Raw genomic sequence first — 23,079 nt, 5'->3', positions numbered from 1 at the left:
TTTCCAAGCACATACACAGAATATAACCCAAACCTTATCATTTTGAAGGTCATAGGAAATATAATTGAAAAGAGAGAATAGGAAATTGCTTTGACTTTGGGTTAGATTGTTTTCCTATAAAGTGATCACAAAACATCCCCACACAGGAGACCAAAGTGCAGGCACAGTTTGGGGCCAAGGGATGAATTTGACCTCAAAAAGGAGCTTTTCCTTCCTGGGCTTTTCCACTCAGGGATGGAGGGAGCATTCCAGTGCCAGCCCACCCTGGATAACTGCACTTGAACCTGACCTACAACTCTGGAAAGGGGGGAAAAAAACCCACACCACACAAACCCATTTCCTGGTCTACATAAAACCCTGAAGCAGGAGATGTCTGCTGGCTCAGGATGTGGTTAGGAACTAACAAGCAGCACTCCCAGATCAGATTCAAGGCTGATATATCACACCCTGCAGACATTTACTGCTTTTTCATCAATGCACAATGAGCAGACACAAACCAGGCACTTCAGGGGCTCTACCTCCTCCTTACCTTGCACCCCCCCAGGAGAGCCTTTGTACAGACTTTGCAGGATTTAAATTATTTAAGTGCATCCTTCTAGTCATGATTTATCACACTGCATGGGACACAGGACCCAAATACCAGCAGAAGTAGTAAAAAAACCCAAAACAAACCCACCAAAACTACAACACTATTCACTTTTTGGTTACTGGATCAAAGCTATACCCAAAAATGTGCTTTCTGTACAAGGAATTTGCTGGGAAATCTCTCCATTTCCACAATTTTTCCAGGTTTCCTTCAAAACTCAAAAGATGGCCAAGGACAGAAGAGCAACTCCTTAAATTCCCTTTGTCCCATTTTCCTTCTCTGCCAAGGCCACCTCTGGGGCCAAACCAAGGCAGAGTGCAGAAAACAGAGCTAATAAAGATTCCACCTTTTGCCTTCATTTTCATCTTATAACCAAACACTACCAGAAGCAACACAAACAGGATATTCCTGAGGCAAAATTCTGTTAGATTAAAACTTGACATCTCCTGTTCTTTGCCAAGGGAATCTTATCCCCCTGGTTTGGCAGCACCTCACTGTGGTTACAAAACCTCCTGTGTGTCCACTTCTCAGATGCATATCCATTAAATGGGAAAACAACTTCTTTGTTTCTGGTATTAATTCCCTATAAATGCCACAACAAAGCAAATGGGAACTTCTAACTTGAGCTGGCAGAGCATCTGCCTCCAGTCAGCAAACACACAGGGTTCAGAAGAGCAATAATGGGGAGAAAAGCAGCCAGAAATGGTGTCTACTAATAAAAGGGTCAAATATCAGTGACAGCGGGGAAGAAGAGATCCCAGATTCTGGTCTTGCACCATTCCTTAGCATAAGTAATTAGTGTTTTCTTCTGGGGACAAAAAGAAGTGCCCTACCTGCTAATTAATGTTCCCACTGAAGTCAGGCAGCACCTGGGCACCTCCAGGTTACCCCAGGAAAGAATCCATGACAAGACCTGCAGATAGCACAGCAGGGAGGCAGAAATACCTGTCCAGATTACTTGTCTTGGATGTTTAAAAACAAGAGGGAGGAATGCCAGGAGCTGCATTATTAAACCACCCCATTCCAGGAGCCTGGAGCATCCCTGTCAACACCAGCACCCAACATACCTGTGCTACAGAACCTCTTTTTACCACTTTGTGAAATCAAAGAAAGCTAGAGAAGCAGAATCAGCAGTCAGACACCAGCCCAGGACCATAAAAAGTGAGAAGGGTTTTGTGGTGGGGGGCAGAGATGGCCTTTCCCAAAGCACCCCAGGCACCCCCTGCAAAGAAATCCATGAACCACCCCACTCTGCAGCTGAGGGGCAATGGCAAACTGGGCTGTCTGGAGCCCCAAGAGGCTCAGGGAACACTGCTGACCCCCTAGTGGGGTCCCTACCAACCCCTTTGGGGTTCTGAGCTCTTGGGGTCCCAGCAGCATCTTCACCCTCAGTTCCCAAAAACTGCTATGGGGGGGAAACCACAGCTCCAGCTCCAGCCCCGCACACACCAGACAGGAACCGGGCAGCAATATCCGGGCTGAACGGGACCCGTAACGCCCCGGCCCCTCCGGGATGCGCTTTGGGGGGAGCAGCCCGGGACCCCCCCAAAAACCCCGCGGGGGGAGCGGTGACCGCCGGCAGCCGCTAGGGGGCGTGCGCGGGAAAACAGCGCCCCCTGCCGGCCCGCGAGGGACACAGCGGAGGGAGGAGCCGAGAGTGGCGGAGAGGGGGGGCTGGGGATAACATGGGAAAGGGGGGTCTGGAACTATGGGAAAGGGGGGTCTGGAACTATGGGAAAGGGGGTCTGGAACTATGGGAAAAAGAGGGTCTGAAATTATGGGGAAAAGGGGGTCTGAAATTATAGGAAACAAGGGTCTGAAACTATGGGAAAGGGGAGTATGAAACCATGGGAAAGGAGGGGTCTGAAATTATGGTGAAAGGGGGGGTTTCAAACTATGGGGAGAAGGGGGTCTGAAACCACAGCAGTGGGGTTTTTAAAAGCACCACCCAGACAGAAACCAACCTGTACCCCCCCAGTTGTCTCCATTGGACACGAGAGCAGCTGAGATGCTTCAGAGCCCTCTCTGTCCTTTGGCACCCAGAGATCAGGCCGGGTCTTCCCCAGCAGCCCCGGGGAAGAGGGGAAAATAGGTGAGTGGCACTGAACATGAGGCACGAGTGACAGGTAAAAGGCTTTGTCTCTGCTCATCGTCACTTTTTGTAATTGGTTTTGGACCTGAACCCCTCCCCTCTCTCTCAGGAACTGTGAAACCCAGGGTTGTGTTCCTTGGAACTGAATTAATGGGATTTATCTGGCCCTCAGATAAATTAATTGAATTTATCTGCCCCTCAGCTCACAGGTAGCAAGAGGAAAGTCAGACCTGCCAAACTCTGCTGGCCAAAACTTGACTCCTTGGAGGAAACACAAGCTCTGCAAAGGAAGTTAATTAATCCTCAAACTATCAGACCTGGTGAAAGATGGACATGTTTTTACATCTCAGAGAATAAAAAGCATCTGATGGAAGAGTAATAACCATTGAAGAGCAGAAAGATTACACCAGTCATGTTCATGGGTTATAAAAGCCCTTTTATAAAGCCATTTTTAAAACAAAACCAAAAAGTTTACAAAAGAAAATAAAAGATACAGAAGAATGAGTTGCTTAATATATTCCAAAAAGGAGAAAAATAAAAGAGGGGACACAATTCCAACATGCTGAACAATAAAGGGTTCTTTTTCCTTGTGTTTTTTTTTAATACAAAATACAAGCGAAGGATACACATACTTAAAACAGAGCTCAGGAGCAGGTATGCAGTCCTGGGAACCCTTCAATAAAAGCAAAGCAGGGTTTTGTTATTTTCTTTTCTTTCTTTGCAGGTACATACAGAGACTGGAATATGTAAAATTAAGTAGCACAAAAGACCATCACACAATTCTACCAGTGAATGTTGCATCTATAATTCACGAACATGGTCAACAGTCATGTTCACTTCAACCCCTTAAAATAAAATAATAAAAAAAAACAAAACAAAACAAAAAACGTTGGTTTTTATTTTAAATAAAGCGTTAATGTTACATTCAGACTTAACTCCTAGTACCATGTGGTAGGTCTCAGTATTGTCAAGGTATTGCAAGTCACCAACCCCATCGGGCCCACAGATGGTGCCCACGTCTCTGCCAGCAGCACTGGAACGCTTTGCAACTGCCCCTTTGTCTGCAATCCAGATTTGAAAAAAAAAAAAAAATTAAAATGGAGATGGGGAGGGAAACTGCAAAGAGCCTGATTTTTAGAAAAGCTCACCAGGGGATTGCAAATACTCAAGACAAATATTCATTGTATACCAGAGAATGATGCCTTGCTGATAGCCCAAGGCCCTACCTGGAGTCTCCTCCTCTACCTTCAAAGTGATTAATTCAGGGTTTGCTGTGACATGATGTTCATGGTTAAACAAAAAAATTACGTAGCTCTTATTTACAATTTTTTTTTTTTGTAACAATTGCAGGGGAAAAAAAGGAAAAAAAGTAAACCTCACAAATCCTCAGAACACAAAGGGAATAAGATGGCAGACACTCCCATGCGCCCACTCACACCCGCGCACTCACACACCAGATACTTCAGGGGCTTTTCCACACATTATTCTGGCTTAAGCTGATTTTTTGAGTTATTTCTCCATCCCACCCGCTACCCCTCCCAAAATATATATATAAAAAACCCTTGCCCCAATATACAAAGCATATGCACAATGGTGGTTTGCAGTCACACTGAGCATGCGCGGACCGATGGACCCACTCGAGTCACCCTGGCTGAAGGGGGCAGGCAGCCTGGAGTCACCTCCAGTAGTGGTTGAGACACAGCCTCAGCACATGGGGAGAACTTGGCTAGAATTAGAAATACTCCCGTTTTTACTAGAAAGAGTTCAATGAAGACATTCAGATGCCAATCCTGGACTGAAGTGGGAAGGCTAAAACGAGAATACGCTTTGATTTGGGGAGGTCTCGAGAGGACACTGTCGACTTTCAGAGCCCAGATATTCCTCTGAGGGCTTTAAAAAAACCCCAAAATTATCTTGGACAATAAGAATGGAATAGTTTCATGAGCAGAACTTGTATTTAAACCTCCCGAAACTGTAGGAAAATATTCAGAGTTGAGGGAAATTTTTCGATTTGATTCTATACATACAAACTATGTAATTTACACGTATAGATGTGACTCCCCCAAACCAACATATCCTATATGCCAGCAACTATTTTGTGACAGTGTCCCTTAAAATATCCATCTGCTCACATTGTCATACCCTGCCTCCCCCAACAGATGAACATCCACTTCTCAAATATTAAAACTCACGGATCAGTTCGTAGTTTTTAAGAACCATGTGTTCAACAATATGATCTGTTATAAAAATAAACACTTCACAAACAAATTACATAAAGCAAAGCACCAGTTTCTACAGCTCAAAAGCTTCCAGCATGTTACAGTTTACTTCCCTCCCTCTGTTAGCCTGGGTGCCTCAGTGTCTATTGTACCTTTGTGACCATCACCAGTGGAGGGGAAGATTAAAAAGGAAAAAAAAAAAAAAAGAAAAAAAGGAATTAAAAAGGAATTTGAGCAAATCTTCTGCCACAGTCCTGGTAGTCCATCACTTGCAGATGTAGCTGTGTGCTGGCAGAAGAGCTGAGCACACTCAGAACCATGACCTGGCACCCATGAAGTGCAGAAGTCACCCAAGGTGCTGCTGCTCTCCCCACCCATTTTGCTGCTTTCACCTTAACGAGAAAATCAGAAGCTTTGTGGCTGCCCCTTTCCCAAGTCTTGCCTCTCACCCACAACCCATTCTGAAACCCATTTAGCTTGGCATGTTTGACATTCTCATGCTGATCAAACAAACTGAAGCAAATAACCTTTAGTATGGAATTCCAGCTGAAATAGCAAATTTGTAGAGATGAAGCCTTGTGGCCAGCTAAAGGCAGTGTTAGTGAACAGAACTGTGAGACAACATGGTGGTGAGGAACAGAATGGATGAAAGGATATAAAATGGAAGTTAGTTATAAATACCATTTTAAGAATAAGACCAGGGCAGGGCACTAGATTAAATGAACTTTCGAATAAATGCATTTACCTCTCTGCAAAGCCTCCAAAACTACAGCTGTGTAACAGAAGAGTCTTTCTAAAACCACCTTCTGTCAAGAAATTTTTCTGCTCCATGAAGAACTACTCATGCTCCTTGAGAAAAGGCATTTTTACAGCTTTCCTTCAAGAAATCAGAATACTTTATACAAATGAATTAAAAAGGACATTTAAAAATGCTAAGTCTGCCACTACTGAAAAATGTCATGTACTAAAAAAAAAAAACAACCCCGAAACTAAATGTTTTAACCTTCACAATTTTCTTCTGTCTGTAAAAATGTAAACAGCTGTATTTCTAACAGAGTAACCAAGAGACTGTTAGGGCTTAGTGTTTGCACAAACCAGCAAAACAGTAAGATATAGAAAAAGTTACAAAATCCCAGAAGTAGTAGAGGATTTACATAGTGTTTGAGTTGTGACAAACTCAACAAGCATCATGCAGCCTGTAACAGCTATGAGAGATGAACATATGAGAAAACAGAACAGTTTTGGAAGATAAAGGGCCAGAACTGCCAGGCATAAAATAACCCAGTCCAAAACCTGAACTGAGAACAGAAACATATTTTTCACAACCTTAACTTCAGTTAACTGCGTTAGAAAAAAACCCAAAAATATATTTTAAATGGAATTTACAAAATACACCCTTCAGAAAATATCTGGTCTAGTGGGTAGATAAAGAGCTGTTTGACCAGATCAGCTAGAGGTATTCTACATTTAAGTAATCCTTGTACATATTCATACCAAAATAAACCCAAAGAATCCAGCAGACAAGAACAGCTGGAATCATAGTCTGGTCTGAAGGGGAACAGCTACTTGGGCCAGATATTCACAAGTGTATCCTACCCCCAAATCTAATCCAAATGTTTTTTAAAACTTGGCCATTTATTTTCCCATTGTTACCCAAGAAGCACTGGACTAGGAGCAGAAGGAATGCAAAAGACATTGCTCTTCCAGAAATCTGGAAGGTGGGAAGAGGTGTGGGAGAGGGGATTACATTTGCTTCTTTTTCAAGACTGATACTTCACTCCAGCCTTAAGCTGTTCTGCAAAATTAAACCACTTTAAAACAAAAAAAAAATAAAAGATTTACAATGGAAACACCGATCACCTTTATTGTAATGGCAACAGTAGTTTCATTAAAGAATGTTAGAGAACTTAATTTTTTTATAAGCCAAGGTAAAGTAATTTACCAGCCTCAATATAACCCATGGCTATGAATCACACAAGACAATCACTCAGCTGTTATATGAATATTCTGTTCCACATTTTTGGCTCCACACTGTGCTCAGTATATTCAGGCTCCCTGTGCCATTCAGCCAAGTGTCCTTCCTGGTCAGATTAGTGTGTCACATCTAAAAGCTCTCTAAAATCCAAACACAATGAAAAATCTGGTAGCACGTGCACCAGAAATCCAACTTATTAGCTGCCTTATGTTACCTTCAAGAGGCTGGTTACAAAATGTGTAGTTCTGTGACAAAAAAAAAAAAAAGATGCAAAGCTTGTCAGCTATAACTGTGAGCAACATACAGAAAGCATAAAGGGTTTAAGAAAGAAAAAAAAAAAGTGAAAAATGGCAGGTCCAGTTTTCAGTAATTCCACCAACAAACATGGCAGCAACCTCTATATTAGGGTTTGAAAACAAAGGTTTGTGTGTTTTATAATTGACTTTTAAAAAAAGGATATGGCTGCTTTGATAAAAACACATTAAAATGCCACCACACATATCTCAAGTGTCTTGCATTTAGAGGGACATCCTGCTTTTATTATAAAACTATAGCCCTGTTACAACTGCTTCCAAATTCCACTTTCTCCCAGCTTCATCCTTTAAGACTGTTCCCTACTCAGCACTTCTTAGGCTTAGGGAGCAGAATGATGACCAAGAGTTAGGAGCAGACACCTTGCTGTGGGAGCAAAGCCTCCCAGGGAGCAGAAGGGCAGAATGAAGAAACGGAAGTGGTATTGGGGTGACATTCCCTAGGGATTGGGGTGACATTCCCTAGGGATTGGGGTCTGCTGCTGTCCCACTCTGTAGCTGGAGAGGCTAGGACAGATGGAGGGAAAGAAGAGAAACACTTAGGCATGACTCATGGGATCCAAGACTGACCAGAGCATTACAGGAATCCTTTGCTTCACATTTAGAAAAGGACACCCCTCGCCCCAAAACCTAAAGAATTTAGTTTTACACTTTTTTTTTTCCCTTGGAAAAGCTTCGAAGAAATTTTCCACACTCCCAAATGGAAACCAGAGTTTTCAAAATTGTTTTTCTCTTCCCTATTCCGCCCATCCATAGCCAACCCTGGAAGGAATACAGGAGCTAATGGATATGAGAAGCTTGTTTGTCACATACCTGAATGTGTACAGAATGATCTGCAGTTTGCCTAAAGCAGAACACATCCTATCCAGCAAAGACAAAAGATATGGCATCCTAATTGGAGGATCTTTTCTCAAGAAAAGACAATGGACCATCTACAAGTCTCTTGATTGCTTTCCATGAAAAACGTGCCTGAACCCAAGAAACACAGGTTTCCTCTTCCTCAATTGGTACTCATATCAACTACATTTTTTCTGAGTGTGAATTTTTATCAACAAAAGTCCATTAAAGAATAAATTCAATTTTCCAGATATTCAAATACAGAATAATAGCTTTAAAGAACTCTTACCAGCACTGGGAAATCTACTCTACTTAATGATTTTTAAGCATGGTTTCCATGTTATCAGTCTCAAACCTTATTGCTTCACAACTGCAGTATCCCTTGAAAAAAAATATATTTAAATGGTCTGTTAATTTGTCTCAAATGGCTTTCAGATTGGGTGGGGGAGGGAGAACGGAATGGCCAACAGAGAACATTGACTTCAAAATATTACAGTATAAGGGTTTCCTCTTATTAAAAAAAAGGATACACTGTATTAAACAGCTGAAAGTAAAGACAGCATTCAAAGCCCATGAGTCAAGCCACAGCCAAAACCGTGTTCTACCCCTAAGTATATTTTCTGTTCCTTTTTCCTTTTTTTCTTTTTTCTTTTTTTTTTTCTTTTTTTTTTTTCTTTTTTTTTTAACCAAAGATTTCCTCAACTGCCACCTAATCTTCACCAGAGGGTGCTTCATCTTCAGATCCCTCATCCCCTGACTTCTCTGGTGGAGGGCTGGCTGATTTTTTCTTTTCTGGAGGACTTTCAGGCTCTTCATCCTCTTCTTTGGGGGATGGGGTCTTTTCTTTTGTTGTCTTGGAAGCTGTGGGGCGACCTGCCTTCCCTTTGCCTTTCACTGGGCTGGGGGTCACTGATAAAAGAAAGAGTTTATCCAAGTTATGATCAGCAACAAAGATCAAAACCTCCTGAAATTACCCAAACAAGAGTTACACTTCAGTACCTGATTTCATTTTACTTTGAGCACATGGTGGGTTTTGCACTTCCTACTAGGAAAGCTGAGCTGAAAGGTTAGCTAATAAGACTTTAAAATTGTTTAATTGCAAGTCCTGAGTAATTACTGGATATAACATACTAAAATAGCATAGATAGCTTCTTATCAAATCAGCATATATTTTGCTATTATGATTTTACTGGAGAAATACATCGAATTTTGCTTTGGTTCCAATTTCTCCACCTTCTTCCACCCTGAAAATGCCACTAAGGCCATGAGCCCCAAACCAAACCACAAACTGTATTGTTTGGCTGTGATACCCAAAGCCAAACTGCAGCATTTCAATAGGGAAGATTTTGCAATCTTCACTGTGTTTGCCAACAAGACATAGATCCTAATTCGGTCTCTTACATTAAGTAATTAAAGCCTTATTATTTCACAGTGCTGCTTTAAATCATGGCAAGTTGCATGAATGAGCCCTTCAACACTGCATGTGAATGCCTACAGACTTCCACTGAGTCTTTTATAGCAGAAAAAGAAAATTGACCCTGAAAAGCAAACTGCAGAAGTTGCTCTGCATGGACTCACCTGTAGCCTTTAGCCTAGGCTTCGGCATTTTCTTTTCTTTCCTCTCTGGCTTGGATTTCTTGGAGACCTTCTTGTTTTTCTTTTTTGAACTGCCATAGTCACTATCATCATCATCTTCCATGAGAAAGTCTTCATCGCTTCCTGAATCTGCTGAAAGCACAAGGAAATTTCAGTTTTTTGGAAAAATAGGAAAGAGCAGAGGGTAAGAGTTGAGAGATTTGCCAGTTAAACTGCAGAGAGAGGAAAGTAGGACTCTGTGACTTTATGAACTTCACCTATCTGCTGTGCAGAAGAAATCTGACATAGCAGCAGCTTTATCCCCTGACAGTGATAAAGCAATTAGGAAGGTGAAACAGAAGTGTTTTGAGGTCCTCAAAATATGCTTCAACTCATTAATAAGTAACCCATCTCAAAATGAGAGAATCTCTTTGCAGAGAGAAGTGATCTTTTCAGGGGTACTCTTACTCCATGCTCCAATCATGTTTGTGCTCAGTATTTCAGGAATTTGCTGAAGTTCATTACCAGCTGAACCCATCTCTTTTTATGAAACAAACTGTTATCCTGGGTTGGTCAAAGTAAAAAGTACTTTAAATCACCTGGAAGTAGCCCCAATGCAAGAAGCATTGAGAACCTCACAGTAATTCTTTAGGGCTACTTTCATTGACACAGGCACCTTTGCTGCAAACTTCAAAAAAGAATTTCTAGATGTGAAAAATACAAGCATGCTCTGTTGGACATATGCACAGTTATGACAGAAATCACTAAAAAGGACAACTTATGTCTTTACTGCCACAGGCAAAAAGCAAACTGTGCTCCTTTTGCTGTCTGGTCAGATCCTTTGGCTCACGTCTGGTGCTCGACCCACGTCACGTTCATGTGAACTTTTTACAATTAATTTGAACTTTTTACAATGCCTTTTACTCACTCTCCTGGAACTGTGCCTCATCATCCTCTTGCTCTTCCTCCTCACTGCCCACATCATCCATAAGCATCTCTCGTTGTTTAGAGGCTGCTTTGGATGCTGCCTGTCGTTGCTGACGGACGTTTTTGTGGTCTTCTTTCTCATCCTCACTGTCCTCTGCAGCAAAAATCACCAAGTTATAATAAAGATAGAGGACAGAGCCACCTAACTGTCTGGGAGCAGCATGGGGACAAAACAAAGGTCAAGTCACTCCTGTGGAAGTTAATCAGAACACTTGCTGTGAGGAGGACATGGTCACTTTCAACCCAAGAAGGAAGTTTCTGCAGTGCCCCAACAATCCTGAGCAGTATTTTCACTGCAAACACAAGCAATCCCTTTCTTACCTGCAGGCCTTTTCCTGGATTTGGAGGCTGCTCTCTTATTTTTTTCTGGTTTAGCCTTTTTTCCTTTTTTGCTTTTTTGAGAGCTCTCATAGTCACTGTCAGCTTTGCCATCATCTGCTCCTAAGTCATCATCTTCACTGCCAAAATCTTCATCTGGAAGGAAACAGCATGGATATGAAGTCTCTTGTATCATCTTGAAACATGGACAAGACCTACAGAGAAGTGCTGAACATACATGGATCTACCTGTGAAGCCAAACTTTCTGGCAGCATGTTACACAAAAAAAAATCTGTTATCCCAAACGAAGGCTGGAACCAACAGCAGTAGAGGCAGCATAGAGCTTAAGATAAGTGTATTAAAAAAAAGTACATGCTCCTCTCCTCAGAACAATTTCCCATGTCAAATCCTGCTCCTGTAACTCTGAGAACCTGGTCTTTATATCATGTAACTAGTTACCTGCTGAGTGTGAATCATCTTTCTTAGTCTTCACATCTTTTTCTTCTGAATCCTCACTGAAAATGAGAGAAAGACAGGGTTTGCCTGCTGTTTTAACTTCAGTTTCACTCACAGCTGAATGGAACATACCCACTTTCAGAGAACAAACTGATCTCTAGGCTGGGAATATGCACTTTTCCTGGACATTACCACATTATAATTCAGGATTACTCAGCTGTATATGTAGTTATCATGGACAGAAAGATAATGTTCCATCTCTGAATCACACACAAACCCACATGGAATCAAGTGAGCCAACCAGGAAATAAGAGGGTTGAGAGGAACCATTTGCTTCACTCTGAAACCTACCAATACTCCAGATGTTTTCCAGTTTACACCTAGAATTTTGTAGTTTTTATATGGTAATGTATGTCCGAGCCTATAAATGGCATCAAAGTTTATTCTGAATATTTACAGTCATCACTTCTCTTGATGTAATTTCAATCATTTAAAGACATGAATTTGTTTTACATGCAAACCCTCTGCAATGTTTGTGATACACAGAAATGTGTATCACATACATACTTAAAAATCCCCAAAGCTAACAGGACATCCAGGCCAAGTTAGTTGCTTTGGGAGCTGCCTAGCCCAATTTCTTTATATGTCATATCCATTATATCTTGGGTTTCAGGTTACCCAGGGTGAAAACAGTCTCTCCTCCTCAGTTCACAACAGCAGGTGGGCCTTGCAAATATTCCCAAGCATAAATTCAGCTTTCAACTTATGGAGTATGATGGGGAAGCCTCCTAAGCATATCTAGTGGTAAATTATCCATATTCAGCACACAGAATAAAGAGACACTTTGGACTTCAAAAACACAAGCCAGGTGGAAGAATCTCCACCCCTGAAGTTAGTGTCTGTCAGGAAAGCAGTCAATTTCACACTTTCACACTGCTGGAGCAGCTGGGTTATCAAAACACATTGATTCTGAATTAAAACAAAACAGGAAATGGGAAACAAAGAACCCCCACACTAACAAATGGTCGCTACTCCTAACTGCCACTCTGCCCCAGTTAATCTTTAACCACAGGAATGCTCTGAACCTACTGAAAAGCCTGGGGAAAGTGAAATGCATCTTTCCACCAACTTACCTGGGGAATTGTACTAGTTGCCAGCTTTTTTATTCAGACCATATTCCCTTCCATTCCAGCTATCTAATGGCAAGGTACTCCTGACAAGTACTTTACACATGATTTCTCTGTCTACTCAAATAAGACAAAACCACTTCAATGTCCAAGCTGGTTATGCAAGCTCTGTGATTAAGAGCTCCACATCTTCCACTGTAGACCCTGAATGCCACTTCAAATTGTTCCTCCTAGAAGATACTGCTCCCCACATCCAGGATAAAGGTTTGGAGACAAGTTCATGACAGAAGCGCTGCTTTTACCTGTCCTCCTGAGAATTCTTCCCAGATCTCCTCTTATTTTTAGCCTCCCGGGGAGAGGAACGGATTTTCTTGGATGGGGGACCTGAATCTCTTCCATATTCTTCATCTGGACGGGACAGTACAAAATGGTTTTGAATCAAACTCCTAGTTCCCAGCAAACTGACTTCCTCAGCTATAACTTAAACTGACCATTTCATGCACATCAAAAAGAAGCCCTTCAAAAAAAAAAAAAGATCACAAAGCTTCAAACAAAACTTGATGGATGCAAAGTCCTGTCTTAAAAATAGTGATTTACCTTTTCTTCTGCAAAGAGCAGAATAAAAATGCTGCATACATTCAAGTCTGACACAGGAGTATTAGGAAACACAGAAAAACCCTCACAACAGGACACAGTAACAATTTTACAGCTAGCCAGAAACACAGTTATGTAAATCTATTCAAAGTTAATATCCATACATTTTTCTATATACTTTTAACAGCAAATGCTTTATTTACTGTTCTATGAGAAAAAGTTTATCATATAGCAGTTTACAGAATCATTTTTTACAACTATTACTCATGTTGTGTAAGGTATTGTGTAACAGGACTACAATTAAGAACTATGCAGATTTGTTTCCATTAATTATCAGTGCAGCTTCACTTAGTAAACAGTAGCAATATGTCTGTTTTCTAAGAACACAAAACATATTCCATACAGCTTGCAGAAATATTTCATTAATTCACACAGAACATACAAGGAATTTTTTTTTTTAGATGCACTTCACAAACTTGTCTGACACTGTGGGATTAAGTAGAGTCTACTAAAATGAATTGAAAACATCTTTTTTCTGGAGCAAGAAGTTGCATCAGGGAGATTCTGCCACAGAACATAACATAGAGCAAGGAAGAAGACAGTTGCTGCCAACAGCCTCAAGGCACTACAACAATACAAGCATTAAATAATAAGATTTCTATCACCATTGTTTGTTTAATACAAAACATACGAGAATCATTAGATTTTCAAATACTCATTAACAGTCCAGAGACTGTGAAGGCAGGAACTCCTTAGAATTTAAATTACTGATGTGACTAGAAGCAAAACAATTAATATGCAAAGCAATAAATTAACTGCTCTAGCCCAAGATCATTATATTGTTAAGAAAAAGCCATTTACCAGCATCATCTGATTCCTGAAACTGGGAGTAATCGACCACCTTCCTGTTCCTGTTAAAAAGCAGGGGGGAAAAATTAGCAATTCCTTATCTCAGAGATAAAAAAGCTTTCTGCAAGTAAAGCACCATACCCTTACCCCCAGTATAGGACTTGTAGCCCAAAAGTATCCCAGGGAAATTCTCACAAAGAAGTCACCTATTCCTCTGAAATCAGAAATGAACACACAGTGTATTCTAGTATTTTCCTGAAGAGAACAATCCACTAATAATCTGGTAATAGACTGGATTATATCCTCAGAATTTTCAAGTGCTTTTTGAAAAGTAGCACTCGTATGGCTCCTGACTGCAGTGAGGAAGAGCCCTGTTAACCTGTGGAAGGGTTCTTTCATTATTCAAACTACACATCTATCATTATCACAGCTCTCCTGCTGAAAGCACTCTTCAAAGCAGAGTCTGCAGCAGCCTTGATTTTAAGCCCTCACACAGTGGCTCAAAGCTGTGATATTTAAGGTTGGGATTCCAGGTACAAAACAAGTACACAGATATCATCAGGAAGCAGCTAAACATTCTGTAATGCCCTCTTCTGAATTTCTGTTTCTCCACCTCAACATCATCATCTTTTCTTTTGGACTTTTCTCCAGATTTTTGGTTTCCCATGTGAACCCCATTTCTGAAGCTTTTTTAAGTTTTCACCAGGGGCTTCTAAGGAGCTCTCTCAGGTTATTTGATGTTCTAACAAAATGGAAAAGAACTATTACAGTGCTTAACAGTATCATCAGGCACACCACTGAAAAGAGACAGGCACTTCACCAAGATGTGGTTTTGGACAGCAGCACAGACCAACACTTTCTTAACCTCAGGAATACCCTCTTTGCTCTTTAACCCACATGAGAGCAGCACAGGTAATGAGGTGTCATTAACACTGCAAATGCAAAGGCCAATTCTAAATGAAATTAGTTAACTACACAAGCAGCTGTTACTGAAATAAATGCACCACTTGCCATCAAAATTAGGTCTGTTCCTCTAATTTACCAAGATGTAAGTAATTGGTGGCTATTTGCTCAACTATTTTATTGACAAGGCATAACAGCTGCTAAAGGGAGCCAAGACAACTACACACCTGAATTATATGAGTTCTACCTGATAACACCTCAAAAGACTCCAAACATCCATGTCTTACAGCTGACATGCAGTGGGAAAAGGAAAGAGCTGAAAAAGCCACCCAAGATTTGGACACCCCTCCACACACACCGGTTACAATCCCTGGGACCCAGAGCCAAGGAGCAACTTGAGTTTTTAGTAATCAACTAAAATCAACAGCTGAACTCACTGTTACAGCTACAAGTCAGGCAAGCAGGAGGTGAAGTGACCTACCACAGGCTTGAGGACTGCTGCAAGGAGAAGCCAGGACAAGCTCCATCCAGCACCAGAACCACAACTCCCTTCCCCTCTCCATGGCTGGTGCATTTCATTCAGTTCTCATCAATGAGCAGCACTCTGTGATTAACACCAGGCACTGCTGATAAAACTCTGCAGTTGAAAGATACCCCAAAAAGCCACTGCTGCATTTGGGCTGCTGATCCATTTAAAATCAATTCTAAGTCCCCCTCCTGTACAAGGATCTCTACTCTTGGCTTACAGCAGCAGACTTCAGAAGCAGGAGGGCAATTCTTGTATTTCAACCTTCCACTCAAACCTCTTAAACACTTCAAAAATAAAGCACCTCAGCCCCTCAACAAAACCCAAAGGAAGGCAAGAGCAGTTTTTAAGATTTCTCCAGGCTGAATCCCATCCAAGCTTCAGTGTACACGTGAGTGGAACAAAGTACAAGAGCCACATGCTGCAGAGTCCTCCTCAGCTCCCTCCCCTGCCCAGGATGGGAAAATCCCTATTTAGCAATACAACTATTGGCAAGATTTTATGCTGTACCATCTGGGTCTCCAAATTCCTGTCCTGACAGGTAGTCTTCCTGAAAATTGCCTCCTGACCCATCTCACATGTGAAAATACTGATTTGATTCTGGTAAGCATCTTAAGAACAATAAAGTATGTAAATACAATGTTTTATTTGGTCTAAGTATCAGCTGTGAGGGTTTTTTCCTCCTCTAAAAACAGAAACAGGAGAAAAGTAGAATTGCCACATATAGTGTTCCAGCAGCTTAGTAAAAAAATTGGTTTCTGACATTGCTTATTTAACAAGATAGAAGTTGCAGTAGTACCATCTCCTAGTAAGCTGGTCAGTTTCATCTCATTTATTTTAGTCAGACCTATATTAAATCAGGTACTAAAAATACAACACAGATAAAACATGAACAAAACCCCTATCCCTATGGAAAACATCCTTCCTGTAAGCACTGTACCCTATGTTTACAGCTAAGAAGTAAATCCCACGAGGCTCATTACCAGGTCAAGAGGAGTAGTGATACTTGTATATAAAAAAAATTAAAAATACCACTCTGTCAGAAGACAAAAAGGGACCTATTTGGGCCTTTATCTTGTTTTGCAGGGCAAGGAGGGAAGCCAGGATAGATATCTACACTGATATGACTGCAGAGAGAAATCTGCAAATCTTCCCAGCAGAACCAGAGCAGCTCACAAGGACAGAAACATCAAACAGTTCTTGCATCTGCCATTCTCCTCACTCTCCACTCATCATTCACCCCATTCAGATCAACTCATGTTTTTCTTGGGAACTGTAAACAGTGCTGATGTGCAATGCTCAGTAACCACAGACTGCATCTTTTATTACACCAAGGTGATAAAAACATTGTAGGTAATTCACTGGAGTTAAGGACCAGAAAAGAAATATTGCTGGTTTTGTCAATGAAGAGTTTATCTTTGCCAAGAGTAAAGACTGGATGTTCATGCAAGAAACCAGACCAAAAAAAGAAAACAAAAAAACCCAAAACCAAACTATTTGTTAAATTAAAAATAAACTATTTGTTAAATTAAAATTAAACTGACCACCTCAAGTGGATATTGTTCAGTCTGGTCTACAGTATGCACTGAAATGTTAAGGTAACTTACTTGCTAACTCAGCTTAACATATTAAGTGCATGTGAAAAGGAACAGGGGGAGGAAAGGTAAAGATAAAGGTCCTGACAGCATAGAATTTTAGTAACAGCTGTCAGTTCAGTATTTCTGGAATAAAGAGTAACTCATCTAGTGAGTCACCAACACGTTATTTTGGAAACACTTAGCAAAGTAATACTCCGGTAATTTAATTTAAAAATCAGAACAGAACAGTAATTCTTACCACCTCTATTCCATGCCTACCAACCTGAAATTCTGAAATTATGAAAGGCAGCATTAACATTAACACTGAATGCCTGTACCATTGAACAAGGATTAAATAGTAACACCCCCTTCACAGCTAGGGAGGTCCCTAAGCTCTCAGTCTTTGGAATTGAACACACCTGAATACAAACTCTCAGTTAGAAAGCTTTTGTTTTGTTAAAAGGCAACCCTCAGATCCCCAGATAAGGCACACCCCCACAGGCATGAAAAACCACAGGTAAAGTCCAAGTGTGAAGGCCAGGAGTCCTCCAAAAGCTAGTAACTGATCTCCTCATGCACTGAAGAGGAATGTTCAGGTCAAATGATTACCAGCAGAAGTACCAACCCATCCTCTCATACAATAAAATGAGTAACAGATTAAATGGTTACTGTAATTTATTATTTATTTTTTTTTAACTAACCAATCTACCCATCAACCTCAGCACTTGTGGAATCTGGCCCGGCCCTCCCTGCCCTGGGGAGGTGGTGCTGCCTGGCACACAGAGGTCAATTTCACTTTCTGGTTCTCATCCCAGCTGGAAAAGCTGTCCCACTTGGGGGTCAACACATCAGCAAGAAGCATTGCCATTACAAGCACACTTTTGGTGTCTTTTTAATACAAAGACAGGAAAAAAAACCACCCAACAAACGACAGGAAATATTTCGTACAGGTATTTTTAAAGTTGTGCAAAACAGTGCTAGCTTGAGGCCCTAAATGAACAGACATTCACTTACAATTATGCATCAGAAGTTGAAAGCTGGCAGCCTAGTGACAGTCATGTACCTAAAAGAGGTCACTATGGGGTTAGTCTTTGGCACAGCTGGACTCAGACAGGACTCACCGACTACAGGGTCCCAATTACAGAGGTCAGTGTTTGGCTCTGCCCTTGGTGTAACTCCTAGGCACTGCTCATGGTATCTGCAGAATTTTTAGGGATACACATGACTTGAAACTCCATAAAACAATTAAATGGTTTATGCAGCAACAGTTTAAGCAGCCTTGTGCCCATTCTCCATTTGAACCTAACAATTGAGAAGTTTTAAATACCATATGAAATGTTTTGATGCACACAAGGGGAAAAAACAAACCCCAAAACACACACACAGAAAAATAAATTCTGCAATCTGTGTTGTTCCTGGTGTTGATTTATTTTTATTGCACCTCTATCTTGCTTTCTGTCTGTCTTTACACTGAATGTTTTCAGAGCAAGGATTGTATCTTTTTACTGATCTGGGAAGTGTCTCTAGCTTATCTCTGGACACCACCACAGACATTACTCAAGTTAAATGCCAGTCTCCAAGGAAGTGTTGTTTTCCTGCTACCCCATGGAAGATTTCCAGAATCACAACATTTCTATGTTACACAGTCCAGGTACAACACTGGCAACAAGTTATATTTAATAGATGAACATATTTTTGCCTGCAAGGAAAATGTCAAATGATCACCCTTCCCACTGTGGAGCCAATGCAATACAGGGATTCAAGACTTACTAACAAAGAAAAATTAAGAACTTAAGGCCCTGAAGCACCCAGATAGATCAATCTGTAACTGCTTTAATCTTAAAATTAACAAATAGAAATCCCCCGTGGCTTCCAACCTTGCCCACAGCATTTCATTTTGCAGGAGAGGAGGACCAGCAAGTGAAAGTGACCAAGGAGGCCAGGCAGAAGCAAGCTCGACCAAACCTCAAGTTAAAATTCTTACTTAAAATACATTAATTGATGCTGGATATAAGAACAGTGGCTCAAGCCAGTTTATTTCATTGCTATTCAAGAAGAGACAGGGACATAATACTGTAACCATCAGCTCCAAATGATTTTTGCTCTTAAGAGTTAGCCACAGGATGTGGAGGGTCACTAACTATGGGTTCCTTTTTTACTTCTTGCAGTTTTCCAGCACTGCTGCAGATGCCATCATTCCCCACCCAGGAGTTTAACTGTGCAGAATGTGCTTGGCTCCCAGAGTCAGGCACACCAGGCTTGTAAATACCAGGACTCTATTACTACTGTTTAAATATCTTTAAGAAACTGAATTCAACAACCAGCCTGAGTCTGAAGCAGAAACTGGGGATGTATGTTGGATTTTATGAAGTTCATTGTTTTAGGTGTGTACATATTCACTAGAAACTAGCAGAAATTAATTCCAAGACCACTGAAAAAAGAAAAGCTTTTTCCAACACTAAATCTTAGCCTAATAAGGAACTTTTCAACAGACTTCCAGAGGACCAACAATAAACTAAAAAATCCAGAAAAAGGACACAAACAATTTTAAAGGCTTTTGACTTAAATCTATCATTAGAGTTCTCCTGTTACTACCAAGTGCAGGAATGTACTAGCCAGGGAGTATTTACAAGGGCTATTAAATACACTGAGCACTGGATTGCCAGATCTATTCCTGCCACGTGCCAGAGGCTTTCTGCTGCTACCAACCTGCTGGACTTTGGCACCTGATCTTCCTGGAGGCCAGTGCCTCTCACTGGAGGGCAAGATGTCAGATCTTTCACAACACTGCAGGATCTTCCCATTCTGGATAAAATTCCACATGCAAAGAGTGACCACTGAAAACTCCTGCTAGCCCTCACCTTCCCATGGAACCCTACCTACAGCACCACCAACAATCAGGCTCTGGGTTTCTTTTAGCACCTAAAACCTCAAACCAAAACCCCCTCACCACCACCAGTAATAATATTATTTTATCATAACATTAAATCATAAATAATATCATTATTATTCATTATTTTTAAGAAATGGTTGCTTACAAAGTTACTTAATACCAAGAACCTGAGCAGCTCTACTTTCAAAGACTCAACACTTTTCTTACCTGCAGCAGGACTCCAGACCTGGTGAGCAAACCACCAGCAGAACACAGACTCCAGTGTCACTAAGCAGCAAATCACATCCCCACTGTCCCTCAGAACACTGCCATTCACCATCAGACCACGAGTCACATTTTTAAGTCATGCCTTAAAAAAGGATGATGCTCTGGGTATACCCAACCCTGTTCATCCACCTTCTGGACTCAAGACCATTCCCTAACACTGGAACTGTGACCTTTATTTCCCCTCACCTCTCCATGCAACACTGGACAAAAAAAGCCCTACAAAACCCCAAGTAGTTCACTAATCACTGTGACAACCTCCCTAGTTAGTCAAGCAAACCTAGTTTCTGTTTATTTTTTGAACTCTAGCCTATTAAAGGTATTGCTTACATACTAAGGCTATCATCTATAAATGGGTATTTTCAAGTTCTATAGTCACACTTATTTTCATATTTATAAGTCCAAAAGAATCAAAACACCTGGGATCTACACCTCTAGGATTCACACCTCCAGACAATATGATATGGGAAGAAATGTATGCCCAGTTACTTAAGTTATCTGGAGAGGGAAACATTTCCAGAGCATTCAAACAACACCTTATGAAACCTCTCAGCTTTCCTAAACAGATAATCTGAATTAAAACATGACTCCCTGACTACTTTCCATAGAAAAGTAAAACTGAACCAACACAGTCAGTCAACTTTCAGATAGCTCCTCTGTGCTGTGGCTGTCAAAAACACCACGATTCACCCCCGCAGCTTCGATTCCCCTGCAACTCCACGCTCCAAATCCAACTGAGGACACGAACACCACGGACCTACCTCCCTTGCCGCTGGGAGAACTCAGCCCTTTTAGCTCAACGACCGACGCCTTCCTCCTCCTCCTCCCCACGACCTCAAACCAGCCCCCTCGGGAGGGTGGGGGGGAAACACCAGAAGGAAACCGACCCTAGGAGAGCAGCCAGCTACGGCCGGGAGGAACAGGGCGTGTGTTCAATGCTGCTCCCAGCAGAGGGGGCGGCTCCTCCCAACTCCTCCCCTAAACGTGGTTTAACTTGCCTGCACAGCCCCTCTCCTCCAGACCCTCTCTGGTCACGGCGTATTGCATGTGCGTGTCCCCTCCCCCAGCCAGCGTGGTCTCTTCGTCCCCGTCCCCCCCCCCTCCTCCTTTTCCCCTCCCCACGCTTTCCCCCTGCTCCAGGAAGGGGGTGCGGGGTGAGCTGCGGCAGAGGCCCCGCTGCCCGACACCGCCTCTCGCCCGCCCGCTCCGCACGAAGTGGGTCACGGTGGATGGCAAAGATTTCACTTTTCCCGTTACAAAATGTGGGTCGCTTGCACGCAGCCTCTCCCAAGGCCTCCTTTACACCCCCCCCGGAACGGCCAACAGCTCTGCCGCCGCCTCCCTGCTCCCCCCGGGGGCCACGCACATCCCCCCGCAGCCAGGCCAGCAGGCAGCCGCGGAAAAAAAGAAATATATATATATATATAAAAAAAAAGTTGGAAGGAAAAAATGAAGAAAAAAGGGGGGTGGGCGAGGTGGGGGGAGAATGCAGGAGAACACGGCCCATGCTGCATCCGCACGGTCTCCCTGCCTCCCCGCCGCGCACGCCCGCCTCTCCCCGGGCCCCGCCGCCCCTCGCCCTGCGGGAGCCCCACCGCACTCCTGCACCCCCCTTCCCGCCCCGCGGCCACTCGGGAGGACCTGGGCCCCCTCGCCCGGGACTGCCCCTGCCCCGAGCACGGCCTGCGGCGAGGCCTGCAGCGGGGAGGGCCCGTGGGCCTACAGCGCCGGGGGCCGGGCCCGGGAGGAGGGAGGGAAGGAAGGAGGGAGGGAGGGAAGGAGGCAGCGCTGGCGCCGCGGGTGGGAGGAGAGGCGGGAGCGGGGCCTTCCGCGCTCCGCCAAGGACTCACCTGACAGGCCTGGACATTTTCCCCGGCGGTTCGGGCCCGGCCCGGGGGACGCCGCCCAGCGCTGAGGGGAAGGAGAAAAAAAACGGTCGCTCGGTGCGGGCTCGGCGTCGCCCGTCCCTTCCCCGGAGCGAGCGGGAGCCCTGGGCCCAGCGCCTCGGGCCGCGCCTCCGGAGCAGCCTCTTTCCCCCTTCAGGCGCCTCCGCCGCCGGCCCGAGCCCCGCCGCGGGAGACAGCCGCTCCTCAGCCTGGGCCGTGCGGCCCCCCCGCCCGCGGTCACCGTTCCGCCGCCGCGGTTACCGCCGCTCGCCGATCCCCCCCGCAAAATGGTCGCGTTCTCACCGCCGAGAGGATGCGAGCAGGGGGCGGTGCAGCCTACCCCGCTGGCACCGCCCCCTCCCTCCCTCATTGGTCGCGGACGGCGGATCGCCGCGACCCATTGGCTCGTTCGAACCATCACGGCGGGAAGGCCCCGCCCACTCTCCCCGCGGGGAGGGGAAGGGGGGGGCGAGGACGCCTCGCACGCTCAAGCTGCTGTGAGCGGCAGAGCGCGGCCGCGGTGCCGCCGGCAGATTCGCCGCCCGCTCCCGGCCTTCCCCCGCCGCCGCTCCGCACCGGGCCGCCCCGTCCTTCCCCTCCCACACCGCTCCTCCACCGCCGCTACCCCGCTCGGATTTTTCCCGCGGTGTGCGGGGGCCTGTGGGGCCGCGAGGCGCGATCCGCAGATTCGCCGCGCGGGGCCCTGGCGCGGTTTTGGAGGGAAAACGCGGGGCAGCGTCGCTCCGCCTCACAGCGGCCCCGGGGGCGTCGAGGACCCCGCGGCACCGCCCCGGGCCCGCCCGCCAGCGCTGCTCTCACGGTTTTACCCTCCCGTGGGTGGCGATGCCCCACGGAAATATGTGGCCTGAGGGTCTGGGCCGCGGCGTCCCACGGGCAGGGGCTGCGGGGCCCCTCAGAGCCCCCCCACCCCCTGGGGCTGGGCCTATCCCGGCCTTTCCCGGGACTTAGGGAGGGAGGTTAGGGCCCCAAGGGGGATCCCGGCCCCAGGGGGATGGCAGCGAGGTTCCTCTCGGCTTGGAGCCTTTGTCATGCGGGATCGGGGGCATTCGGGGCCGGGGGAATACACAAACAGGTCAGGGACAG

The 23,079-nt window shown here is 44.0% G+C and overlaps 1 protein-coding gene across 2 annotated transcripts; it reads right to left on the bottom strand.

The window, feature by feature from the left end:
- Window positions 1-3,093: 3,093 nt before the first annotated feature.
- On the bottom strand, window positions 3,094-22,296 carry NUCKS1 (nuclear casein kinase and cyclin dependent kinase substrate 1). Of its 2 annotated transcripts, none has more exons than XM_030465309.1 (8): window positions 21,940-22,282; window positions 13,939-13,988; window positions 12,786-12,891; window positions 11,360-11,415; window positions 10,904-11,056; window positions 10,524-10,676; window positions 9,599-9,748; window positions 3,094-8,929 (listed from the first exon to the last, which is right to left on the bottom strand). In XM_030465309.1, exons 1-8 carry the CDS (start codon window positions 21,954-21,956, stop codon window positions 8,730-8,732), a joined length of 885 nt encoding a protein of 294 aa, XP_030321169.1. In that variant the 5' UTR covers window positions 21,957-22,282; the 3' UTR covers window positions 3,094-8,729. The 2 variants fall into 2 exon arrangements, with proteins under 2 accessions (XP_030321169.1, XP_030321170.1); XM_030465310.1 differs by having other exon boundaries at window positions 3,096-8,929; window positions 9,599-9,745; window positions 21,940-22,296.
- Window positions 22,297-23,079: the final 783 nt, after the last annotated feature.

The sequence above is a fragment of the Calypte anna genome, chromosome 26 (genome assembly GCF_003957555.1).
Source record: "Calypte anna isolate BGI_N300 chromosome 26, bCalAnn1_v1.p, whole genome shotgun sequence".
NCBI lineage: Eukaryota > Metazoa > Chordata > Aves > Apodiformes > Trochilidae > Calypte > Calypte anna.
The sequence above is the reverse complement of the archived record's forward strand: the minus strand, read 5'-3'. Positions and strand labels throughout refer to the sequence as shown.